Consider the following 25,976-nt stretch of genomic DNA (forward strand, 5'->3'; position numbering starts at 1 on the left):
TTATGAACCGAAACTGAAAGTAATTTAAAATGACAATATTTTTTCGCGTGTGTCAAAGATCTCAAACCATAGATGGCAGTCTAAATCTTCGGCGGGTATTTCGAAAGTGTATGTGTTTTTTTGGACCCTTGTCGCGGCATATAAACAGTATCAGTGGAACACACAGGTTTGTCGTACTGCTATAGACACTAACCTTTCACAATTAATGATAAATATTGTGCCATGTTTTAATTTTTTGCGAAAGATTGTACGCTAAGGACGTTTCTGTAAAGTTATACGTGTAGAGGAACCTCACCACGTCATAGAGCCACCCCTTTTTTAGCCCTTTAGTTTCCATGATCTGAATAAGTACGTACAATATGAATTTCAATTAGAGCTCGTAGTATCCATACAATCAGTTAACCCCTTACATGCTAACATCAGAATGCATATTCTCCACACCCTTTTCTACACATTTTCTGTATTATTATCCAGAAGAATTTGTGAAACAATCAAAGGCTTTTGTAGTAGGTGATCATTTCCTTTATTCTCATTAACTTTAGTTAATGTTTGATGCAGAGGTGATACTGATGATAATGCAGGATGGGGGAAGAGGGGGTAGGGACTACATACCCCCTCCTCCCTTGTCTATAGACAAGATTACATAATCTATAATTAGAATTGAAAATACCAGACTAAAAGTGTGGATAAGACTGTGATAGTGAAATGGAGAGATGTAACAACTAAAATAGAAGTGTTTTTTATTCCTAATTAGTGGATCAGATGGAGATGTGATATACCAAGCCTTCAAAAATGAAGATGGAAATGTACCTGTTGCAAAGTTTATAGCTGTAAGTTTCACTGAAAAGAATACAGTAGTGATAACTGCAGGATTTGACTTGCAATATGTAACAGTTTTTAATTTAATTGTAATTTGTAATCAATTTTCTGTTTTTAGGCTCTGAAAGAAGCTGGCTTTAGAGTCAAAGATCCAAGGTTGCAAGAAACAATGGCAAACTTTGCACAGTATTTACAACAAGAAAATTTTGAAGGATTTGTAGATGAGAAAACATTCAGAAGGTAGCAAATAAAAAAAATTTATACTTTTCAATTTCTTTTTATCTTTTGATGAAGAGTAATGTTTTAATGTAGTTGATAATTACAATTTTATTTACATGGTAGAATCCTGATCTCATGACCATTCAGCAAAAGTAAATTCAATAAAGGTTTTCATTTTGGGAATGTTAAAAATAAATTGAAATAAAATCAGTGAGTGCAGAAAAACCAACTGAAGGATTTGAGAAATCAAGATTCTACACATGAAGTTTAATTTGAAAAAACAACAGTCATCAAAGTCTACTCAGTAAAAAGTTTGGATCATAATAAGAATGAATCTAAAATTGTGATCCTTTAACAGATTAGTGATTTGAGTCTCCCTCCCCCCCCCCCAAGGGGACTTAAGCTCTTTTAAGTTGTTCAATCACCTTTAAGTTTACTTTGTATTGATCAGTATGCATGTTCTAAATACTGATCTCTCTACATTTTTATGGTATTGACAAGGAGAATTTGGTTATTAAAAGCAGTCAAGATCTTCTTTAGTTGGCAGTCCTTTTTTTTTAATTTCATGATGTGATGTTAGGTTTACTGATGTTACCATGTTGTAACTAGTACATATGCATCATGCAAGTGGGAGTAACAACTGATTTTTATTGCGTATTTCACAGACTTTTAAACAATCATTCACAAGTGGCTCTGAAAGTTAACATACTTGGCATAGTATCACCTATACAATTTTGTGGCATTTCCTAAAGTGGTTTTGTACTATTAACGATAAGCCACGATTAACTGCGATAAACATTGTGATAAGCGTGCAGGTATATTGGTCATGATATTGGGGCATGTATTCTAACACTTTATATTTCTATTGAATTGATAAGGACAACTTGGTTATTTAAAGCAGTCAAGATCTTTATTTGGCAATCCTTTCTTTTAATTTCATGATCTGATTTTTGTTTCAGCTATGATATATTCATAATACTCACTGTACATTTACTGACTTAGACGGTTGATTGATATTAAATTTAGTTACTGAGTTTAACATACTAATTTCCTTTAGATCTATCCAAAAGAATATTGTCCTGATAGAGAAGGCACTTTGTGGAGATTCTGTGATTCCAGAATTTAGTCAGTTTACGAAACATATTGAGGAAATATATCAGAAATGTAAACCAAACAGTGAAGGAAAGGTAAGATCATAAATGGCCTTTTTAAACCTTTAGCTTGAGCCTTATCAAACAATGTACTTCATCAAAACTCAAGGTGATGCAGAGGGAAATTGTAGCTTAACCTTTGTAGTGATGGCCACACTGATGTCAATTATATTTTGGACTGGGTATTTTCTGTGGTGGTTCAGTTTGATGTTCAACTTTGACTGGAGATAAACTGAAAAATGCAAATGAAACTGGACCAGCTGAAGCTAAAGCTAAATTAAGGCAGGTTTGTCTAGTCTGGGTAACAGTATTGCACCATCAATATGATCTTCCACATGTTGTCAAGTGCCCCTGTTACTTAGGATTGTCTTCTTTCCAGAGTCTGTTTGGACGGCCATAATTAGAACTCAGTCTGTCTTCTGTGGGGAGACTGCCAACCTTAAATCTGAGTACAGTGAGAAACTGATGGCTAGCAAACTTATTCTCTTTGTCAACTAGCATCTCCTTGAGTTATTAAAATCCCTTTCATGTGCAGTAAAAAGAAAAGTTGATAATCCAAGCCACTGGCCTCTCCATGGTTTGATTGTGTTACTTTTTTTCCTTTGGATCCAGTAATATTTAATGTATGATAATGTGTTGTTAATAAATAATTGATTCTTGTATTAAGTGATGAATCAATTTCCTACCATAGGTAGCTGATTACATTCCACAGTTGGCAAAGTTTGATCCTAACCTCTGGGGCATGGCTGTTTGTTCAGTTGATGGGCAGAGGTAGTCACAAACCTTTTGAATGGACAAAACTAATTAAGCTAATAGCTTAATATTATAGTTTTGTCCATTCAAAATGTATACTTAACTTAAGTGAATTGTTTCTGTGGTTGTATATGTTGCTTGTTTTGAAATATTTCATGGGCAATTATATTTTACAGTCAGTATTCTCACCTTTTTTATAAGCATGGCTGGTTAAATACACTTTTCAAACCTGGAGAGGAATCCTTTTACTTCAATCATGAGTTTTCAAGAATTCCAAGGGATTCTAGGTTTAACACAGTTAGAGATGCTACAAGCTGTAAATTTTACTTGTCACCACCCAAAAAGGAGAACACTAATTTTGTGGAAGTTGAGTTATGTACTGTACCAATTATTAATATATGATTTATTCAATGATTTACAATGTATATTTTTATAGGGAGTAACTATTATACTGACAGTAGAATTAAGCAAGGGATACAAGAAGATAGGACTTGCAGAAAGAAAAAGTTTTACAATAATAATAATAGTAATCTTTATTCTCTCAAGATAAAAGTACATATTTCAAGTTACAATTATGATATTAAAAAGGGTCACGCAAAAACTATACAAAAGATAATCTAAGAATCATTAAATATAACTAGACAAATGATAAATCTAAATAATATTGATAATGATCATTCATTTGATAATGGTTTTGATGTTGTTTCTTTCATCAGATTTTCAATTGGGGACGACAAAGTTCACTTTTGCCTTCAGTCAGTATCCAAATGTCTTCACTATCCAATAGTTTTGGAAGACTTAACAGCAGAAGTGGTGAGTAGAATAGCTAGATCGATCTACACCAGTTCTCATTATTTTGAGGAAAAATTCTCAAAAAAAGTGACTTCATTAATTGCCACTCAAAAAAAGGGATTCAAGAAATACAAATGTCAAATCATGACATTCATAAGTACTGTTCAGTAACAGTATAGTCATGATTGTACTCGTTAGTAGTGGAGCATAAAATTACTTTCAGTAAAAAAAAAACCAGTGTATTAAGTTACTATAATTATAATATCATAATTTTGAATATGTTTTTTTTTTATATTAAGTAATTTTTGATCACATAAGGTTTCTTCAGTTGGTGGATTTGTAGTTGTTCAGTAGTAAAGTGAGATCTACAGTTTGTTTGTTTTGACTTACGAGAGGTATATAGTGAGAGTAGTCCAAATGTAGAAGATACCTAAAGTGTGATATATAGAAGGTCAACTTTGCTGTGATGATCTCATTATGACTGGCTGGAGTGTTTCCACAACCAAATTCTGTAATGTGAAGTGAATGATTGTGGGAGTATGTCTATGTCTTCTGAATGGGTTACTGATCCATCGAAAATTCCTCCCCCCAATAGTGTGCCACTCAAAAGTTCTAATAATTGATGAATATTAATTAGAATTAATGAAAATGAATCTTCTTCATATTTTAATTAATCTTCTAGCTGTACATTTTGAAATAAATTTTATTTATACCAGGTACATAGATATGTAGGACGAGAACCCAGTGGTCAAACATTTAACTACTTGCACTTGAATAGCCAGGGTTAGTATTTGAACTGTTACAGGGTAACATTTTGTCTTTAAATAATTGAGTGGATCTCTTTATAGTAGAATGTTAGGCTGCTTCAATTCAGTATATTTCAAACTCATAAAGTCAAACTTGTCCTTTACAAGTTTGTTATTGATGAATATCTGTTGCAATACTGATTGATGATTGGATAGTTTTTACTTCCTGACTATAGCAAAGCCAACTTATTAAGTTAAAAGGTTGCTGATTGGCTAATTTTGTACTTACCAGTACATTCCAGATTCTTTTCTGGCGTTTCAAATGGTTTTAGCCTGCTCCATGCATAAAAGACCTTGTAACTAAAAATATGACTGTATGGAATTTCCTTCTACTTTTAGGGGTGACCAATAAGTAATTTTTCCTTACTAAATTCTGCACGCATTTGTTGAAACATGAACAACTGACAGTAAAAAGGGCATGCATAAAATTTCTGATGGGTATGCAATACATGCAGAAAATGATGACACAATGTGCAAAGGAAAAGGAACAAAATAGGTGCCATGCATTACAGGTGAAATGCATGTAGATTGTTTAAGCTGAGGGGTAACAACTTGAACTGAAAAAATACAATAATTATGAAAAGATGATGTTCATGATTTTAAAATATTCATTTTTAAGTGTTTTTTCAATTATGTTGTGCCATGTTTTTCTCTTAGTTCTCTGGGGAATTTTTTTTGTGCATTCTGCAGATCAACCTCATAATCCAATGTTGAATTCTGGTGCTCTTCTTCTGTGTGCACTTCAAAAGGTAAATATTATTTTAGGAATTGGTGGCTGAAATTACAAGCTAGATATTATTATGTCAGCAATAGATCATTTGTAAGCATGGATAAATGTCTTCAACCAAAAGAATTTAGGTTTTTAAAAAAGGTGTGTACTATCATGAATTAATTTTTATGTTCATCTTCCAGCCTGAATGGCCATTGGCAGACAGATATGAATATGTGAGTGTTAACATTATCATTGATTCTGTTATGATAATTGATTGAAACAACTTCAGTTTGTTATTAAATAAATAATAAATAATAAATAATAAATAATAAATTAAATGCAAATGCAGAGACATTTCAAAGGGGATAGCATGTTTGAAACCACATCAAGGCTGTGCTCTAACAGCGCCCAGTGGCCCCTGGTGCCTTACTTTTGCTCTTGGGCGACTCAGGAATTCTAGTTTTTTCATACAAAGCATAAATTATACTGGGCACCCTGTATTTCACAGATTCAGAGCACTGGACTCCATTCAATTTCCCTTAGAGCACAGCCTTGCACATGGAGTAAGCCCAACTAGGCTGCAGTCCTGGTGTAAAGTTCTTGGACATCACATCCTGATCATCTATCGGAGCATCTACTTTTAATCCTTTAAGTGATTAGCATCTGATTTCTCCTAATAATATCACTCATAAATCACATATTAAAGTCACGAGAATAAAGGAAGCGATCACCAACTAATTTAAGTAGCTCTTGATTGTTAAACAAATTCTCCTTGTCAGCACTTAGGGAAATGTATAGAGAACAGTATGGAGAATAAAGGCTGATAGTTTCGAAAGAAACTGTTTGGGGCTGCGTCGGTGGGAGTAACGAAATAATTTGGATATATCAACAAAGTTGAAATGGTAAATTGGCCACCGTAACGATTACAAAAGCTGACGTTTCGAGCGTTAGCCCTTCATCGGAGTGAATGACAGAGGGCTAACGCTTGAAACATCAGCTTTTGTAATCGTTATGGTGGCCAATTTACCATTTCAACTTTGTTGATATATCTAAAAGTATGGAGAATATGCATACTGATGTTAGGGTGTAAAAGGTGAAGGAAGTAGTCAGAACTCTACATTAATTGTCATAGAATATGAAAAAAAAAAAAACTGTCGGGAAGATTGAACGAACTGTCTGGGGGCCCAGGGCCCAGGGTTCTTGCAATGGATTAGAATCCCCATTAAAAATACTTATTTTGTCGATGAGATATGTAATATGATACCCTTGGTCACCTTCTGCATATCACTACACAATAATAATAATAATTATAATAATAATAGTAATAATAGTTTAAACATATATATACAGGATTGCTGCTTCAGTTTAGGAAAGAGAACTGCTATCAATGCAGGTCCTGTTAAAAAAAATAAATAGAAATCAATTTAGAGTAAATTATAAAATAGTTACAATAAACGAAAGTAAATTCAGACAATAATAAATTTTACGAATTATTAAAAGTTATTTAAAATCATTAAAGATTTTTGCACCTTTATTAAAAAAAGCATGCTTGGTGCATTCTAATTTAACTTTTTCTAAAATAAGACCATCATTATTTTTAGTATTGTAGCTGTGAATGTCATGAATTCTTACATTAAAATAATTAAAAAGATATCTGGGAATTCTATTTGCAATGCACTCATTAACAAATCTAAAAATATGTGTTCGTCTTCTATAATAGAGGGGTTCCCAGCCCAGTTTAGTCATAGCTTCATCAGTTGTTATTTTTGAGGCATCTTTGGAGTTACACTGTAAGACGATCCTTACTGCTCGTCGCTGTAGTCGTTCAATCTTGTCACTGTTTCCTTGCCCACATTCATTCCACACAGTATCATAATAATCTAGAACCGGGAGGACCATGGCTTCATAAAGTCTATTTGCAGCTTCTAGCGTTAGTGAAGGTCTTATTCGAGAGAACATACCGAGTATCTTAGATACCTTGATCCTCACATGATCCACTACATAAAGTGGATTAACTTTTTACACCCTAGCATCAGTATGCATTTTCTCCATAGTGTTCTCCGTACATTTTCTAAGGTGCTGACAAGGAGAATTTGTTTAACAATCAAGAGCTTTTTCAATCGATGACTATTTCCTTTATTCTTGTGACCTTAATGTACGATTTAGGATTGATATTTCAAGGAGAGATTACGCTAGTCACTCTTGGAGTGAAAGGGTTGAACTCTAGCTCAAATATCGACTGATGTTGGCTATTTAACAATTATTCCACGAGCGTGCGTTGGCTATAATCATCTCATATCCACGAAGCGCGAGTGGAATAATTGTTTTATTAAAAACGCCCACTAAGATATTAGGCAAATCTTTATATTAGACAAATTTTTTAGCTCCCTTTTAATTTTAAGCTGACGTGAACGCTTACTATATTTGTAGATTATGGTATATTGGCTCATATACCATAATGGCTAAGCCAATAAAAAGTCTTGAATTGCATAATCCAATGATCCAGTTTTTAATAATTGGTTTTATTAAAAACTGGATCATTGGATAAGGCAATTCAAACTTTTTATTGGCTTAGCCATTATGGTATATGAGCCAATATACCATAATCTAATATCTGTACATTGTAACATCTGGTTTCTTCTTACAAAACAAAGTCAAGAGGATTTGTCTAATATCTTAGGGGCGTGTTTTTTTAATAAAACAATTATTCCACTTGCGCTTATTGGAATTATGAGACGATTATAGCCAACTCGGCAATATGTGCTTCATTGGCTATCTATCATCTGATATCCAACGCGCACTTGTAGAATAATTGTTAAATAAATATTCAGACCTTTCTCTACATGTCTTCAAAATTATTTTAGTGTAATGTAATAAGTAAGCTAAGGACCAGCCATCATTTTGTCATAATGTTGTTTCCAATTAATACAGGTTCAAGATAAATTTAAACATATTGCTGGTGGGGAATTCATTGGATTTAGTAATTCTACGTAAGTTGCATTTCTTGATTCAGTCACAATAAAATTGTTATGGTTTATTGTAATGAATAATTCTGGTTACTCATTATTGAGTATTGTATAATTAGATGTGAATTGTAATTAGCACGGAATTTCCCAGCTCAGTTTACAAAATTTTTGAAATGGGAATTCAAAACTATGAAAATTATAGTGAAAAGAGAGACAAATTCATACTCTAAGTGATAAAATTCTATCAAAACTGAGGTCTGAGTTATAATTTATGTGGAAGCCAAAGGCTGAGACAATATAACACTGACATGAGGTTATTATAATAATTATTATCGATTTATTGTAAGTTAAAATTATTATTACTATTAATAATTGTTATTATCACTACTACAACGATAAAGTTATTGTGACATCATTTAGGGACTTATTACACACCCCACTAATATCAATGCATTACATGACTGTCTAAAGTTGCTTGAACCTGTTCATTTAATTTGTTAATTATTAATTAATTGAAAAATTGATTTTTTTAGCTTTTTATCTGAGCGTGAAACTGCTGACAAAAACTATGCATTGGGATACTACATGAATGCTCACAAGGTTGGTGAAACATGTCTGATGCATGTGAACAAACAGAAAACTGAGTGAGAATGAAAACTCACAGAAATCCTCTCTAGAGCAAAAGGCAGGAAGAAATTGAGTATATGAGACCTTAAACAAATTGAACCTTGTCTGATTCAACTAAACTGAACTTTATCACTGACAACACTGAACAGAAACCAAATTTGTTAAAACAAATTGTAATCATTGTTCATTACTAATTGGCTAATTGTAATCAGTTATGATTTATATATTACAACTGCAATTTATTAAAATTGAATATTATGGATAGTGCCAGCTGGTGTCAGCCAGGTTAGGTCAAGCCAGTCTCTACTCTCTACTAAATGAAACTGGGACACCTCTTGTATTGCATTGCATTATGTGTAACAAGCTGCAAGATTACAAACAACAAGATACAAGAGGCTTAACTCAGAACTCAATACATATATATTCAGAGCTTGTGTTCTCCCGACATAGCTCGACAGTTGCACACACGTGACCTTTGTGGTAAGGTCACCTGACGTAAAACGATCTCTACTTTAATCCTATTGTTACATTATGAATTATATAAGCATGAGCACATTCAGAATTATGTAGTTTGAAATAGATTCTGATTTTGATGCAAACTAAGGAGCAAGGTGACTTCCACTTTTTGTGAAATATTTTTGTCATCTCCTTGACAGGTCACAACATACAGTGGACATATTTTCACTTAAAATTTATTTCCTGTACCGTATTTCCTGTACCGTATTTCCTGTACCGTATTTCCTGTACCGTATTTCCTGTACTGTATTTCCTGTACCGTATTTCCTGTACTGTATTTTCTTGACAATTAAGTCACAACAGACAGTGTACATATTTTCACTTAAAATTTATTTCCTGTACTGTATTTCATATTGTACATGTTTGTTTGACATGGAGCTCTATCTAGGACCACCAACACCATGAATAAATACTAGATGATAATTTAAATTCCAAAAGCTTTAAAGATATAGAGAAGCATCATCAGATGTTACAGTGCCAAATGAATAAATTTGATTTACTTCTTGTTTTTATTGAAGGCTTTTCCACCTAACACCAATCTTATGGACACTTTTGAACTGTATTTTCATGTGAGTTGCTAAATTATCATTATTCAGCTTTATTTTCTAAATTAGTAATAATAATAATAATGATGGTTCATTCAACCTTTTTGCAGCATACACTGAATTACAATGTGGGTCATTAATATTATTACAAATACTTCTAATGAATTGTGAATTGGATTTCTTATTAATTTCACAAGATTTTAGCTATGATTAACTCAAATGGCAGCAACATTTTTTTTGCAGACTTGCTCAACAGAAACTAACTGCGATGCTGGTAGTGTTATGGCAGCAACCTTGGCAAATGGTGGAATTTGTCCCCTGACTGGTCAAAAAGTAATATGAATTTTTAATGTATAAGAACTTTGTGTAGTTATTGCACCTTTTTCATTAATGATTCATTTTATTAATAATGTTTATTCATCAAAGACATTTAAGAATTTTAAGGGACTTTTATTGAGCTCTCGCTCCTGGCTCTTTGTGTACATTATTGGTAAAAATTTGAAACTTACTGCCAAGACTCTAAATAAATGTAACTATGTGTTTCATGATGAATCAAGGAGCATGTACTTTAAGCCGGTTTTGTGTTTAAATTGAAATGGTCAAGTGGTGTGGCAAAACAGGTTTAAGACAATTTAAATTTTTCTGTTGCAGATATTCAGCTCACAGACTGTACAGCATACACTATCCCTCATGCTCTCTTGTGGATTGTATGATTACTCAGGACAATTTGCCTTTCATGTAAGGAGAAAAGTCAAACAGAATGTACATATTTTATTAATTAATTAGTATTGTTTTTCTGCTAAGCTCAGAGAACTTGGAACACATGGTCAGGAATGTTTCAAAAATAGTGCTATGGCCCATTGCATCAGAGATCATGAGGACAATAATACCACAATCTAGTTGCAGTCACCATGCTTACAGTTTTGTTATCACATGCCTGCATATTGGCATGTTTTAAATTTTTTGATACAAGTATAAGTTCTTAGAAATACTTCCATGGTATTCAGATTTCCACAGAAAGAGTTGAAATGCTGAGATTTTCATATCTATCGGTATCATAATGAGCTCTTCCATAAAATTTACAAAAATTAAAGATTCTCATTTGGTGTCCATTCTTGTAACATTTTTCCTGAATTTTCTCAACTGTTATTTTTTCAGGTAGGCTTACCAGCCAAGTCAGGTGTAAGTGGTGCGATATTGATTGTTGTTCCTAAAGTTTGCGGTATCATGGTGTGGTCACCGCCACTGGATGATCTAGGTAACAGTGTCAGAGGAATGCAGTTTTGTAAGGTAATTGTGAAAATCAAGCAAAGTTAAAGCTCCATGTCCACATACCTTTCATAAAGGTGATTCTGGTGATCAGGTTGGTATTTTGTGGTGGTAGAGAGCAAGGGGGGTGGGGGTGAGGAAAGAGACAGGCTACCACTTTATCCTTATAAAAGGGGGAGGACTTGTGCCCTTGCCACAATGCTTTTGGCTGCCTCTGTTGGAAATTCTGCTTTCATCTCTGATCGATTCATGATCCTTGTTAAAGAGAATTGTGATGACTACAATTACTATGGAGGCGACAGTGCCTGCTGATTACTATTACATTATAATTTATTAATGATGATAATTGTGACGGCGATTATGCAATTAACTGTGATACTGAGGATAATAGGGATGTTGAGGATAGCAATGATTTTAGGTCAATGATGATAAGAACAATGACGACAATTGGGTTAACACTCAGTTCATTTCAATGAATTTGGTTTTTTTTTTTAGAGATTTCAAAGGTCATATTTTGCAGGAACTTGTCAGCTTGTTCAATTTCCACAACTATGACTTGAAGGGTGCCTCATCGGGTAGAAAACTGGATCCAAGAAGAAGAAAGGCAGAAGTACAGGTACAGTTTGATCAAGTTATGGTTCATAATTTTAACTTAAGGTCCTCTGATAAAATGTTGAACAATTTAAGTAACTATGATTTGCTAAGGTATGGAGTCACTGAATTTTGAAGAGAGAAGCTAATTTTGATGAAACATCATATACTAGTGGTATCAAATATCGTGAATTGTTTGTATACGTGCAGAATTCTACATATACAGAAGCAGATGTGTATATATGTCAGGAATGAAGTGTGAGGGTTACAAGCTTGCTTATTATTATTATTATTGTTATTGAACCTTAATCAAAAGAGGCAGGAGCTCATTCTCTTCCAGAAAGGCGCCCCTACCAGGAAAACTAGTTAAGGCTTGAAAGCACTTACCAACTTCTGTGATAATAGGGACATTGCACCCATAAGCTGAGCCTCTTCTCTCCACCTGTGGTGGCTCGTGAAACTCGAGACCCGCAAAAGCGTTCCTTGTATTCTCTCTCAGCATTCCAACTGCGTCGTCAAACGACGCAGGGATTCATTTATTTTCTTTAGATCTCTCCTTTGCCTAGCTCCCTTAACCCATTAACAGTGCCTCTTGTCTGCCACACCCACTAAGACCAGCAAGTTTAATATTTTATAAGATAAACTGTAAGTTAACCATTTATTTATTTCTAGTTATTTGATCGAAAGTTAATTCTAACAATAATTTTACTTAATGAAGGAATCACTTTTTACTTTTCAAGTGGAATTTCTTGTATAAAGAAAATTACCTTTTTCATCAGGGAGAAAAAGTTGTTTATCTTCTTTATGCTGCAAGTTCTGGAGATGTAACTGCCCTGAGAAGGTAGAGAATAGGAGTTTGAAATATATATTAATGATGATGATGATGATGCTTTTTTATTAAACACAATTCCTAGATCTTATTTATCATTACATTTTTATAGAGTTGTAAATGGCTGTATAGTAAGAAGCAGTGTTCTTTACATTCATGTACAAGAAACATGTACAAGAAACATTTTCAGTCAAAAAAAGATGCATGCATGGTTTTTCAGGATCGGAAGAGCCTAGTAGCACTATTGTGGAGACCATTGTAAATAACTGTGATTATAATGCTTGTTTATATGCACTTTAGCTAGAATTAAATAATTATTAAATTTACCTCAAATGGTTTTAGATATTATCTGTCAGGCACAGACATGACTATGCAAAATTATGATGGAAGGACAGCTTTACATGTTGCTGCTGCTCAAGGTATTTATAAGGAAGAAATGGATTTTAAAATCAACCAGGGAAGAGCTTTCTAGATTCTTTTTTCATCACCTGTAAGATAGCAATAGTACAAAATATATAGAATGGCAAGGGAAAAAAAAGTTCATAATTGATCCGTTGTGGGGAGAAAAAATACACTGAGGGTTAATGTATAGATACAGCCAAGCCTTTTTAAGAGGAGCTCTAAAAATGTTCTTTCCTGCTGGTCTATAGCTAATCAGTAAAATTAAGCCCTACTGGACAGTCACAGGGCCTGTACTTGGATGGGTCATGGTAAACATTCTTTGCATTGTGACTCTTATTTTTTTTTTATCCTCAAATTTCCCAATTGAAAGTATCTTGACATGTAAGCCCAAAGAAATAACAACATCAGTGTTTGGCTGGGCATGTTAACCGTCTCGACAATAAAAAAGAGGTACTGTTACTTTAACAATATTTAGGGTTACCCATGGTACTGATCATCTCTGTTAATGTTTTTTTTTTTTTTTTGGTTTTTTGTTTTTAAATCTATTGTGTTAACAGGCCATCATGAGGTCATTAAGTTTCTTTTAGAGAGATGCGAGGTTCCAGTTGATCCAAAAGATAGGTACAGGACAAGAATTTAACAATTTTCAATTACTTTTAATTCATTTCTCATATGTTATTTGACTACAAATTGTATTTGATTGTGAACAGGTAAAGGTAAAGTCTCTACTTGAGCACAGTGGCTCACCCAACAGGAGGTTACTCCGGTTTCCTTGGCATGAAACGACTAGAAGAATCACTACCCCCCTTTGGGCGGGATTCCAGTCCATTGTAAGGTGACCTCCCCCCCTTCATCAGGCTTCCCTGACAGTGGGAAGGAGGGGGAATCACTCTCTTATCCACTTTGTGCCTTGGAAAATGGTGATAAGCATAAGCATTTGTGCACCCCTAAAGTCAAAGACTTAAACCCTATTTTGATTGTCTTATGCATGATCCTTCTCTGTATTTGAACATGCCTGGTAAAATAATTCAAAAGAGTTTTGAAAATTAGTGCATCACATTTAGCTTCCCAAAAATGGGAACATTTTCTATCAAACTATCTCCTTCAAGAATTTTCAATGTAGCAATAGCAAGCAGCTTAATGGAAGTGAATTTCTTTCCACTTAGGTGGGGATTTTCACCACTTGACGAGGCAGTGCGATTTGGCCATCAGGCCTGTGTGGACTTCATTAAACACCATCTTCAGTTACAAGGAAAAACTACTCAATAATGGGTAGAGTCTTGTGATACACGAAGTTGACCAAAAGGATCAATTCTTAGGTTTAAGATATGAGTTCACAAATCCATTTTATTTGTATTATAGAGAGGAGCAATGGGTCACTTAAGTTATTTTATTTATCATTCTAAGTTTTAAATATTAAATAATGCCAGGCTAAAGGTTCTAGTGTGAACAACTAGGCAAGTTCATTGACACAAGTTTGTTGCAAAAAGCACGGATGGTATTTGTGTAATGCCAATTTTATTTTCAAGAAATTTGTTTGAAACTACTAAATACCAAAATTTTAATTTTAACCAGTCTTTTACCTAAATGGGACTGATTTTTTTTTTTTATTGGATATGGGTCTAACTATTATTACAAACTTATTATAAATGACAAATTTAAAACACAATGAAATCAAACTGTAATATTAACAATTAAAATTATTATCAAGAATAACATTAACATATATCAGAATTGTTTTAGAAAGCATTCTCTCAACTAAATCATATTTTACTCATGAGCCAATACATACACTGTAGCTGATGGTCTGTTGTTTGTTACTGAACTGAGTTATGAAGACAGTATGTGGATTATGATTGGTCAATTTAGCAGGCCGTATTTCACAGTACCACCTGTAATTTTAAAAGTCTGAACCCAGATATTTGATAAATATCTCACTAACCCTGTTTCCTTGGTTTGTACTCTAAGTACAGAACCTCTTTTTTCTGCTTGGATTTATGGTCTGCATGCTTCATGATTGTTGATATTATCTTCATGGGACTCGCACAAACGAGAGCTATTGTCTGATTATAATATTGGCAACCATTTAAAATCATAAGAGCCAAAATGGCACCTTCTGAGAAATTCAAGCATTAATTAAGGTTGCTTTCACTTTTTTACAGTTTTTATTCATTTCAGTTCTTGTTTTCCAAGAAGACTTTTCACCAAACTAAATACTGTCATCATTTTAATGGCAACTTGTCTTGGAAAATTTCCTTAACTCCTTACAGTGACTAACATTTAATTTTTCCTTTCATTATCATCGTAGAATCAAACATTGAGATCATGAGAATAAGAAATGATTTTCTGAGTGAGGAACTTTTTGATTGTTAAACAAATTCTTCTTGTCAGTACCTTAGGAAATGTATGGAAAACAGTATGGAGAATATGCATACTGATGTTTGGGTGTGAAGGGCTAACGCCTACTGACATGAAAGTTGAACGCGTAATCCACTTATCAACAAAAACTCCGGTGATAAGTGCGGCCATCAAACTTTCAAGGCAGTTGAACGCGTAATGCTCTATTGATTAGCTCAGCTATACGTTACCCACGCTCGCGATACTCATTTTTTAACATCGGTAATCAAAATGTGCCATCTGTCTCAAATGCAAAATATGTTTTGATTCATTTTTGTTTTTCAAATTAGTATTTAAAATATCAGCCACTGAGCTTTGTCTCACACCTCGTATAATTTGAAAAGTTAAGCCTAATTTTTTAAAGCTATCATTTCCTTAAAAAAAACAAAACAAAAAAAAAAACAAAAAACAAAAGAACTGTTTTGCCGCATCTGCGGAGGAGTGAACACTCAGATTATGAGGTGGTGGTTTTTAGGATTAGACGAACCTTTGCGTTGAATATAGACAAGATAATGTTTCTTCACGAGCGTTACCGCTTCATTATTAGCAATCCATCTTAATCTTACCGAAATAATATTTTTAGTTTCCACCACGGAAAAGTAATTTTACATTGTTAATTATGGAACAGCACAAATGAGCTGCAAATGGCTTCGAATGGGATTGCCCACAAATGAGATTTAACCAAAAGCCAGACATGCCAAGCAGGAAATCTTTGTAAAATCCTCAGAGATAGCATATCACTGAATTTCTTGCAACAGATAAAAGTTGCATCTTAGCTACTCTAAAAAAAAAAACAATACCGGCGTCAAATGGTCGAGAAGTTTTTTGAAACTCCAATAATAAGTAAAAGAGGAAAAACAAAAGTAAAGCTCCTCAAAGAAATTTAGGCCTTTTTCCTATCAATGTTCTTTTCAGTAAGAATTGAATACAAGGGGAAAGAGTTTCTAAAGAAGCTGTGCTGCTGCGTCGGTTGGGGGTTGAATGAGTTGATAATTAACAATTGGTTCATGCGTCAGCGTGCGTTCATCGAGAATTGAAGCACGTAGGAAGTTTAGAGAGCACGAATGATGCGTGAGAGTTGCTCGAGGCGCAGCCATTTGTTTGCTGACGTTATCAGCGTGCACAGTGGGAAATTGAAGCACGCTCACGCAATTGAATTTGATTGCACGAACTTACAATCTGTGTTATAATGTAAACTGGCTCGTTAACCCTTCGTCAGAGCGAAAGAAACTAACGCTCACGCTCGAAACATCAGCTGCAAAAACTCTTCGATGGCCAATTAACATCAATACAGTTGGTAAAACCAATTCATTCTTTAATCAAAGTCAAAGCAAGTGTTTGTAAGTTCCTGCCAACCATTTTAAAACGAATGAAGACGTTGTTAGGGGCGGCCAGGATAAATGCGCGGAATCCCAAACATTACTGACGATTTTAAACTGGCCCCAAAAAGTCATACAAGTTGATTTTCGCCACCACTGTTGTTTAAATTTTTCCTCTTCCAAACGCTTACCATTTGATGCCAATATATCAGTGTGTTTGATGGAGGTTTTTGGGAAAAATACTAATTATTCTCTTAACCTCATTTGAAGCAAAAACTATTGTAGATAGTAGAAGGAGAGTTGTGGGAAACGTCTGTAAAAAGGTGTAGAAAGTCGTGAATACTTATTTTTAGTCATGAAGGAAAAGTTTGATTTGAACATGCCAACGAAAGACAATAAAGTGTTTATTTGGCTTGCAGAAATGAATTCCAGGGTCTTTCGACATTGCTGAATGAAAAACCAGGATTAAGAGTGTTGTTACCTTTATACTTGAATTTGACCCCAAAATGTCACGATATCATTAGTCTTGTAACGTAAGGAAAGCTTCATTTAATTCGTGTCTCGCTCCTTAGAGGTGTTTTTATCGAAAGAAAAATAGGAAAATGCTGTGAACATCTTAAATACTTTCGAAATTTCAAGTGGAAGCCTTCTACTTTCTAAAGAATGAGGAAACCTGCTATTGGTCATTTGAACTTCAATTTCCTCTTTGTGCCTGATTTTGACTCTAAAATGTTAGGGTTATTTCAGTATTATTATAGTCTTGCAACGTCAATCAAACTTCAATTTCCTCTCACTTCTTCCAAGGTGGTGAAAAAAGGAAAGAACACCTGCAATTTATACACGCAATACCAGAAGACATAGATAAGACAAAGTTTATCCTCCGATAAACGTCAAGAGTATCTTTTCAAACATGATTTTTAACGAAGTAATTACAGGTTTCCACGCCCTAATCAATGCCATTGGTCTTCCTGGAAATCTACTTGTTATAGTGACGACCGCTTTTGAAAGATTCCACATCATGCGACGTGTTTTACTCGCGAGCCTTGCAGTGTCATTTCTTATGCTTGATTCTCGTGAACTCATTCTGCATTTTAAGCACAACACAAAAGAAGTGGTTGTACGGCGAAACATTTTATCGCATCCATCCAAACCTTGTGCGATATTTCTACGTCAACACAGCCCTTCATCTGATAGCTGTATCGTACGAGTGATACAACGCCATAGTGAAGTCACCAATGTCATACAATGGAGCGATGACTAGTTCCCGGATTTTATGGAATAGTTTTCATTTGGTTACTGCCGTTTGCAGTTTTTATCTTTCCCTTATTCGGTGTATGGAAGTATGTTCACTTTCCCAAATTGTTCTTTTGCAAGCAAATGATTTTCTGAGTGAGGAACTTTTTGATTGTTAAACAAATTCTCCTTGTCAGCACCTTAGGAAATGTAAAGAAAACAGTATGGAGAATATGCATACTGATGTTAGAGTGAAAAGGTTAAATACAAGATGAGGGAAACTATAATACTGCAAACCTTGTATTGTGCATGTCCAATTAAAGATAAATGAAGATATCTGTGACTTAATAATCATTTTTCCTGAAGTTGTTATACAGCTATAGGCAGCAGTGGGGAACCCAGACCTTGAGCCAACGGGGAGCCCAGTTTTGTGTGTGTACGTACACCTGCCAACTTTTCTTTTCTCTATGTTAATTTTGTTTTAATTTTTTACCCATAATAATGGAGGAGGCCAGGACCCCCAGGCTCCTCTCCTAAATCGTCCACTGGCAGGTGATGGGAATGCAATCCTCTCGACATAACCATAAATCAAAGCCACATTCATTGTCTCACACGATATGATGACACTGAAATGATCAATACAACATTATGTCTCGCACAATATAATGACAGTGAAATGATCCACAGAATGTTACTGTAATTTCATCAAAATGATTAAGGAGAACTTCATAAAAGATCAACTGAGTTTCTTTTCCATCACACTGTATTTATCATGCAGTTCCAATTTGCCCTCAAGTTTAGCATCAGCCTCACATAATGTTATGTGTCTGGTTTGACCGAGAAAATGTTCTGCAGCTTCCAGGTTAATCAGTTTTATTTTCACCAGGTCATTCACTTTGTATTGACTGAAACAGAAATAAAAAGATAAAAATGTTATGAACTGAACGGTGGCATTTAACACTGTCACTCCCAAGATATCTCATTAGCAATTCACCTTACTGTATGCCACACAATTCTTATGATGTTAGTTTGGAGAATTTGGTATTGGATCAACTGATAATCCCTTGATTGATGTTTTATTTATTCTCACTGCTCATCTGCTTAATATTGTCACTAACTTTTCAACTTACTAGCAAAGTGGCTAGTGACATCTTAGATGTTACAACAATTTCAGTTTGTTTACTAGCCAAACTGGCTAGTGGAAATCGAAAACCACTAGCCAAAACAAAATTTCTGCTAGGCTGTGTCGAGCCCTGATTGTATTGATTTTTACAGGAGAAATTCTTTCTTGATCACTTATGGGAATGAAACACCCAGTTAGAAATAACTCACATCAAATTTCTCCTTAGGGTATGGCAGAGATGCCAACCTGTGGAGATCTAAAATCAGGAGAATTTGACAAGATTTCCATATAACCCCATACATTAATTATGCATCTAGTGTTGCAAAGAAACCTTTATATTTAATCTTTATCAAATGGAATGCATAATTTATGTATGGGGTTATAAGGAAATATTTCTGAGAATTTTCCTCATGCAATCACTGCATCAACTCGGTACCCCTTGTAACTAAAAGAAACTTTATGTCTCTGCCCCCAATAAAATCGATCTCCCTTCCCGAAACAAAGAATATGGTACTTTTGTTTGGTTTCTGTCAACATTTTGTTACATGAAAAGTGCTTAGAGAAACAGCGAGACAAGTTTGTAAAATGAAAATGGATGATAGCCTTCAGTAAAACAAGACTTTGAAAGCCAGTTCATCGCTTCTATCCGGGAGATTTGGTGAACCGTACTCATATATGCCACCTTTCCCGGATACAGAATGAATCTCCTGGTCTACCATACGGATAACCAAATCTCCCAGATAAAAGCGACTTTGAAGCTTTGCACCACTGGGAGCAAATGTCCTGCCTCAAATACCCAAATCAAAATAATTTAGGTTTTTTAACCTCAACTCGCGTTTTCAGGCACTTTTTTATTAAGCAATCTTTTAACCACAAAATGTTGACGGAAACTAAAAAAAAATGCTTTTTCACTACCATACAACAGACTGTCTGATTGGATCTCTGTTAACCAATAACAACCCAAGAAATAAATGCCCGGTCTCCCGCCAATATTTTCCACTTCCAACTTGTGTGTGATTGCAAGATTCAGCATGTCGGTAGATTTTTCTTTTCTTCTGAATATCTGGGAAACCTTCCTATTTTTCTCGGCCAACATCGGAAACTCTTCAGAAGACTTCCGATCAACTTTGGAAACCATCGAAATTCCTCGGTAAATTTCGGAAATCTTGAGGTCAACTTTGAAAGTCTTCAGTCATCCTCAGAAGACTTTGGAAATCTTCCTTTTTTAAGGTGAACATTGGAAGCTATTACTTACACGATTTGGGGGGTGAAGGTCGATTTGATGGAGAGGGGGTGAAGGTCGATTTGATGGAGAGGGGGTGCCACTTTTTTCTTGGGGGGGGGGTGAGTTTGATGCCAGAGTGTTATAAAAGAAAAATCTCCAGATTTAAGATTTCCAGAGGTTGGCATCTCTGCGTACTGTAGACCGGGAGACTCCCGAATAAAAAATTATCCAGGAGAGTTGGCAAGTATGGTATCACACCATTTAAAAGCGATGAGAGTAAAACGAAATGATCGCAAACTAAGGATCTTCTTGACTGTTAACTTCTTCTTTTCAGTAGCAAGAAAAATCAACAGAGAATTGTTTGGAGAATATCCATAATGATCACGCATATGATATCGCGTAAAAAATTACAATCAGGCTACGTCCCCTGTTTTAAACAATTTCATTTCTTTAAAATGCAATAACAAACATCGTGTTCATACCTTGCTATGTTTCTACCTTCCGTACAAACCGTGTGAAACTTCCAGCCAAAGTCTACATACAAATCTTTTTTCCCGTCGTTTTCCACAATGTGTGTGATTCTCCCAGAAACGGTTTTACCCTTTGGTCGACCTAATTTGACAAACTTAGAATTCCTGAGCATCTCCTCAAAGTTTTCGTCCTCAGCACTTCTAGGTGCGCTAAAACATGACCTTATGCCTACATCGGTGGTAAGAAGAATGGTTCTACAGTAGCGTCGAAAATATGATAAACTAAGCGCCTTTCTCCACAAACCATAGGAAACCGCCATGTTGGATAAAGGCGAGGCAACTTAGCAAATTGCCAGGCTACGGGTGACGCGCTAATGGCACGTGGGGCGGCTGAGACACAGAAAGCACCCTGTTAGCTTTATGCAAATCTTGAGAACTGTTAGGCAATAATGGTTGACCCTGGTTATTATACTGGTGTTGGAAACAATTTAAACTGAACAGCACGAGAGAGAAACGCTCCAAGTTGGGTATAAAACACCTTGCTTCAACGGAAGAAGTCGACACAGCTCTGGATTCGATGAATGATGATTTACGAGATGGGAAATCGCAGTGGTGCGTGTCAGTTGACACAAAAACACATCGAGTGACTATTCCAAGAGCTGGCAAGACGTTTAAGATTTGATGACCCTGTTATGTGTATGCAATATTTGCGAACTCTCAGGCAATAATGGTTGACCCTGTTTGTTATACTAGTGTTGGAAACGTTTTAACCTGAACAGCACGGGAAAGAAACGCGCCGAGTTGGGTCAACACACCCTGCTTCAAGGAAAGAAGTCAACACAGCTCTGGTTTCGAAGAATAATGCCTCATGAGATCGATGGGAAGTCGGAGTAGCGCGTGTCAGTTAACGCAAAAACACATCGAGTGATTATTCTAGAACTGGCAAGACGTTTAAGATTTGGTTTTGAATTTTAATAAAGTGATTCTACCTAGAGAAGGGGGATGAAACGCAAGGTTTTACAAACTTCGACGAGTATATCCTCTACGTAATACAAACGAGAAGAATTAAAGGTATGTTTCTTCAGTTGATATTCTGATATAGGAGCTGAGTGACAATATTGAGTTGGTAGATTTTCGTCTGCAATTTCTCATTTCGCTGTTAAGTTCGTTGAGTAACTGTAGAGTATCTTGCCTGTCCACATCTTCTTTTGCGTGTGTCGGTGCGATATGATTAAGAACGAGGTTCTCAACTAACAACGGTCGCTTGATTCTTATCCCGTGAGGAGAAAATATTCCGGCACGATCTCAAATATGTGCATTAAATGAGTCACGAGAGGCATGTTATATCTGTCTTTCATATCCTTCACGAAATTGAATAAAGCTAAGTTTCAAAAGCCGATCATCAAAATGTTAAGACTATTTCCTCTTGACGCTTTGAAGGAGTTTTCACTATATTATGAATATGTATATTTGCAAACGGAAATGTGAAACGAACCGCAATATCTACAGCAGGAAATAGGCCAATGTCATATATTCCATGAAAGTGACGCAAATTTATTCGCATTTTAAAGCGTTTTGCGCCTGCAAATTTTAAAGATCTGAGGTAGTGTGACTGAAAAGCTTGCATGACATCGACCAATGAATAAAGCGGGTAATAGTTTTAAAAAGAAATTGTGATGCGGCAATGGTGTAGGGTATTACAAAATGATTTGGTTTTATCAACTGAGCATGAGTTGATAATGTAAATTGGCCATCGTTAGGAGTTTCTGAAGCGGACATCTCGCTCTGTCGTCATTCGTTTTGACGAAAGGTTAATGCCCTCGAAACGTCATCTCCAGAAACTCTTTCACGGAGGTCAATTAGCATTATCAACGCAGTTGAGAAAAGCGAACTATCATGCATTGACATTAGCCAAGTTTGCCTTCGAGCGGCAATTTGTTCGGAGGCCCACAAGTATCATAGCAAAAGTTTCAAATCAGCTTATAATGAACGCCGCGACAAAAGTGTGAGAGCGTCCCGGCAAAAGTTTGAAAAGCTCGCTGTGGTGGCAAGTATACATTTTTTCTTTCCTTATTAAATATTTTTTTCATTAATTCTAAAATAGAATATGTTCTTTGAAACTGAAGGGATTACATGAAAATGAAAATGCTAACATTGCTTTTAAAATTGTGCCAAGATAATTGTGGATTACCATGCATTAATTTGAGATATCTGCTTTCCTGGTCCTTTTAATGCTATGCGAAGGGAAGGAAAGAGAATAGGTTGGGTCAGTTTCATCATAAATTCTCTACTTATCGCATAACCGCGGGGTGTTCATCGAAATTATTTTGAGACGAGTTTAGCAGTGTGTCAATTGTTACAAAGTCACGCAACATTAGATTGCGTGACCTCTAAAAATCACATCTTTCCAGTATGGTTAAATTTGTTTGCGCTTTGCGAGGTAACCTGAAGGGTCATGTTACCTAATATTTCTTCTAACGGTGACGATGATAACTGAGCTAACTGAGCGCAATCCATTCATTCCACAGCTCTTGAGTTGCTTCGTTCCTTCGTTGCTTCGTTCCTTCGTTCTTTCTTTCCCTCGTTCCTTCGTTCCCTCGTTCCCTCGCTCCTTCGTTCCTTCGTTCCCTCGTTCTCTTGATCTCTCGTTCCCTCGTACCTTTGTTCCTTCGCTCCCTTGTTCCTCCACTCCTTCGCTCTTCCGCTCTTTCGCTCCTTCGTTCCTTCATTCTTTCGTTTCATGCAGGAATGCACTCTCTAAATATTTCTGATATTTTTACTTTTTAGGGTGATACGGAGGGCAGCTTCCGTTAAAAAAATTTTATGGAAATTAAATGTCTGTGCGCGCAACATGTCAAAAGGTTCTGGTTGTTGTTCATTGTCACTTTGTTCCTTTGCACTTGGGTCATCATTGAAAGACTGGACAAACCTGCAATATTGAGACCTCTTTTTTATGCTCCTCAAAAAGATAACATCTATGAGATAAATTCTACCTCTTGGCTCGAAGAAGTCACCGTCTATGACATAAAACATTGGCAGGAGAAATTCTACACTTCGTTGGCAAAAATACGAAAACGACCTCCAAAAAAATGGAAATCAAGTCTCACCAGGATTATGGCCTATAATGTGTACAATCAAGGGTTGTTAGACAACCTAACACAAATCAAACTGCCAAGAGATGAACTTAGACGAAGTGTGCACCTCGCAACGAATAACGGTTTGTTGCTGTTTCCAGAGATAGCCTCATGTAAGCCTATATTACCTGACGTGGTTCTTTATAACAGAATATTTAAGACAGGAAGCGAAACGACAGGCGCGTTGTTAGGTTTCTTGGGCTACGTGATGGATTATTTCTACACCAAACGTAAGTATTTCTAGCAGACTTCGTAAAGTTCTTATGACTTGTTATGGTTTGTATTCCCATAGGACTAGGGGGGCGATTATCATTTATTACCAGGAAGTAAGGGGGAGGGGGGTAGGGGTGCGTTGGGTCAGAGAATTTTGGTTGTATTACGATAAAATTTGCACGATCCTCCTTAAACGCATTCTGAAATTTTTATCATCTCCCCTCATTAGCAGTCCATTTTCTTTCACCTCCCCCCATTATACTCTTTTGTTGGCGACGACTTCCCCCCCTCCCTCTGCTCCCTCTGAAAACCAAGTGATCCCAAAATCCTCCGCTGACGCCCCTCCCCCACCCTCTCAGATAATAACGACTGGTCCCTAATGGTGCGCTTCGAGAAAATATGTTTATATACCCTTGTGCACTTTCGATCGAGTGTCGCAATAGCCAGTCAGAAAAATAGAGATAAGTTTCTCAAGCAGCCAATAAGAACTTAGAGAGAACACATGTAACCCATTCCTCCTTGTCGGGACCAAAGGAAATGTATAGAAAGTAAAAAAGAAAAAAAAAATTGCAAGCTGAGATCAGGGTGTAAAGGCTGTGTCAATGGCTGTTTTTCAGTCCACTTGTTTTCTGTTACCTCTGCCTCAAAAAATAAAAATGTCTTTTTTTCTATAACATTACTTAGAAGTTGCGTTTTCATTCTACTTTATGACAGAAACAACAGAAGATTTCTATGACCAAGGCATCTCTGCGCCATATCCAATGATTATTGAACGTAAAGTCAGCGGATCAAATCGACTTGTGCTTTTTAATGCACACTTTTTCTTCAGAAACAACTTGGACTTAAAACTGCGCTCTCACACGTACATTAATCAAGTTCGTGAGCCAGTTGCTAGATTTTTATCGCATTACTCTTACATGCGCAGTACAAACCGACCTAAGGATCGAATACAACAGATGATTGACAGCGGCGAATGGACCGAGACTATCGAAGAATGCTTCGAAAAACAAAGCCAAGGTTGCAAACGTAATGTTATGACGCGTTTTTTCTGCGGAACGGACAGATTTTGCAAGAGTGACGCGCCTAAAGCGCTCATTAAAGCGAAGGAAAATATCTTGCAACATTACGCCGTGGTTGGTTTGCTGGAACATTATCAAATAACGTTGAAAATTCTACAAAGGCGACTGCCGTTTTTTGTTCCAGTTGTACCAAGGAACCCAAGCGAATTGAGAGTGAATGAGGGTGTTAGAGGCAAGAACGTCTCCATTACTGATGAAATGATTTCGAAAATAAAACGAGCAAACTGGGCTGACATGGAGCTTTACGATTTTATAAAAGAGAGATTTTGGAAACAAGTGCGGGCTTGTGGGTTGTCGTAATCGGGTTGTGGGTTGCCGTAATCGGCAATTCTCGCTTCTTGCGCGCATACCTCAACTTGTATTGCCGGTTTTCATTGTCACACCATCATCAAAACCATTCAACAAATAAAGTCAAGAATTAAAGAGAGAAAATAAGATGAATACTCAAACATCCTCGCGAAGATTCAAGTTTGTGCGATGTTCCGTGCGGGAGATATTCGAGGAAATGCTTTGCATTTGTGTGGAAACGCCATGTTTGTTTCCCTCTAGAGGGCCCAAATATGGCGGCCGGAAGCTAACGAAAACATGTGTCATCGAGGTTTGCTATAGAAAGCCTTTAGTCGTCTTCTGAGGGCCCATAGACATCTACATGAGTACTTACTTTCGCACATGGACTGTCCAGATTGCGAAATCTTAGCAGATAAGTCACTTTTTTTAACCTAAGTGACAGCATTTTGATATCGTGTCACCCAAAAGCTAAGAAATTCAACCTTATCACCAGACAAA

The 25,976-nt window shown here is 35.9% G+C and overlaps 3 protein-coding genes across 4 annotated transcripts in view; 2 read left to right on the plus strand and 1 right to left on the minus strand.

Annotated features, from left to right (window-relative positions):
* Nucleotides 1-29: 29 nt before the first annotated feature.
* LOC111344259 (glutaminase kidney isoform, mitochondrial) lies at nt 30-14,800 on the plus strand. The gene is made up of 20 exons (XM_088747978.1): nt 30-166; nt 755-830; nt 938-1,059; nt 2,096-2,225; nt 2,881-2,960; nt 3,659-3,755; nt 4,451-4,517; nt 5,231-5,289; nt 5,453-5,485; nt 8,184-8,242; nt 8,752-8,818; nt 9,880-9,930; nt 10,150-10,239; nt 10,558-10,644; nt 11,065-11,196; nt 11,696-11,791; nt 12,546-12,607; nt 12,938-13,014; nt 13,555-13,618; nt 14,164-14,800. The coding sequence occupies exons 1-20, from the start codon at nt 30-32 to the stop codon at nt 14,264-14,266; spliced, it is 1,689 nt and encodes a 562-aa protein (XP_088604104.1). The 3' UTR covers nt 14,267-14,800.
* Nucleotides 14,801-18,233: 3,433 nt separating this feature from the next.
* LOC111344263 (small ribosomal subunit protein bS1m) lies at nt 18,234-21,117 on the minus strand. Its single transcript, XM_022951478.2, has 2 exons — nt 20,777-21,117; nt 18,234-18,851 (listed from the first exon to the last, which is right to left on the minus strand). The coding sequence occupies exons 1-2, from the start codon at nt 21,082-21,084 to the stop codon at nt 18,683-18,685; spliced, it is 477 nt and encodes a 158-aa protein (XP_022807213.1). The 5' UTR covers nt 21,085-21,117; the 3' UTR covers nt 18,234-18,682.
* Nucleotides 21,118-21,169: 52 nt separating this feature from the next.
* LOC111344262 (heparan sulfate 2-O-sulfotransferase hst-2) overlaps nt 21,170-25,976 on the plus strand; it is a 5,529-nt gene continuing 722 nt past the window's right edge. Inside the window, exons 1-3 of one of the 2 annotated variants that reach the window (XM_022951477.2) lie at nt 21,170-21,835; nt 23,552-24,128; nt 24,826-25,976. The exon at nt 24,826-25,976 is cut by the window's right edge and continues 722 nt beyond it. In XM_022951477.2, the coding sequence (XP_022807212.2) occupies nt 23,588-24,128; nt 24,826-25,490 (1,206 nt within the window). In that variant the 5' untranslated portion in view covers nt 21,170-21,835; nt 23,552-23,587 and the 3' untranslated portion in view covers nt 25,491-25,976. Of the gene's footprint in view, nt 21,836-22,449; nt 22,812-23,551; nt 24,129-24,825 lie in introns of those variants that run through there. The other variant, XM_088747984.1, reaches the window with a different exon arrangement.

Source organism: Stylophora pistillata, chromosome 2 (genome assembly GCF_964205215.1).
Source record: "Stylophora pistillata chromosome 2, jaStyPist1.2, whole genome shotgun sequence".
Lineage (NCBI taxonomy): Eukaryota > Metazoa > Cnidaria > Anthozoa > Scleractinia > Pocilloporidae > Stylophora > Stylophora pistillata.

Bases quoted from the DNA above. Each gene is read 5' to 3' on its own strand.
- LOC111344259 (XM_088747978.1), top strand. From the start codon at position 30: ATGACAATATTTTTTCGCGTGTGTCAAAGATCTCAAACCATAGATGGC. The intron at 1,060-2,095 runs GTAGCAAATAAA...AATTTCCTTTAG, and splicing joins GATGAGAAAACATTCAGAAG to ATCTATCCAAAAGAATATTG. The intron at 5,290-5,452 runs GTAAATATTATT...TTCATCTTCCAG, and splicing joins TTCTGTGTGCACTTCAAAAG to CCTGAATGGCCATTGGCAGA.
- LOC111344263 (XM_022951478.2), bottom strand. From the start codon at position 21,084: ATGGCGGTTTCCTATGGTTTGTGGAGAAAGGCGCTTAGTTTATCATAT. The intron at 18,852-20,776 runs GTATGAACACGA...TTTCTGTTTCAG, and splicing joins GAAGGTAGAAACATAGCAAG to TCAATACAAAGTGAATGACC.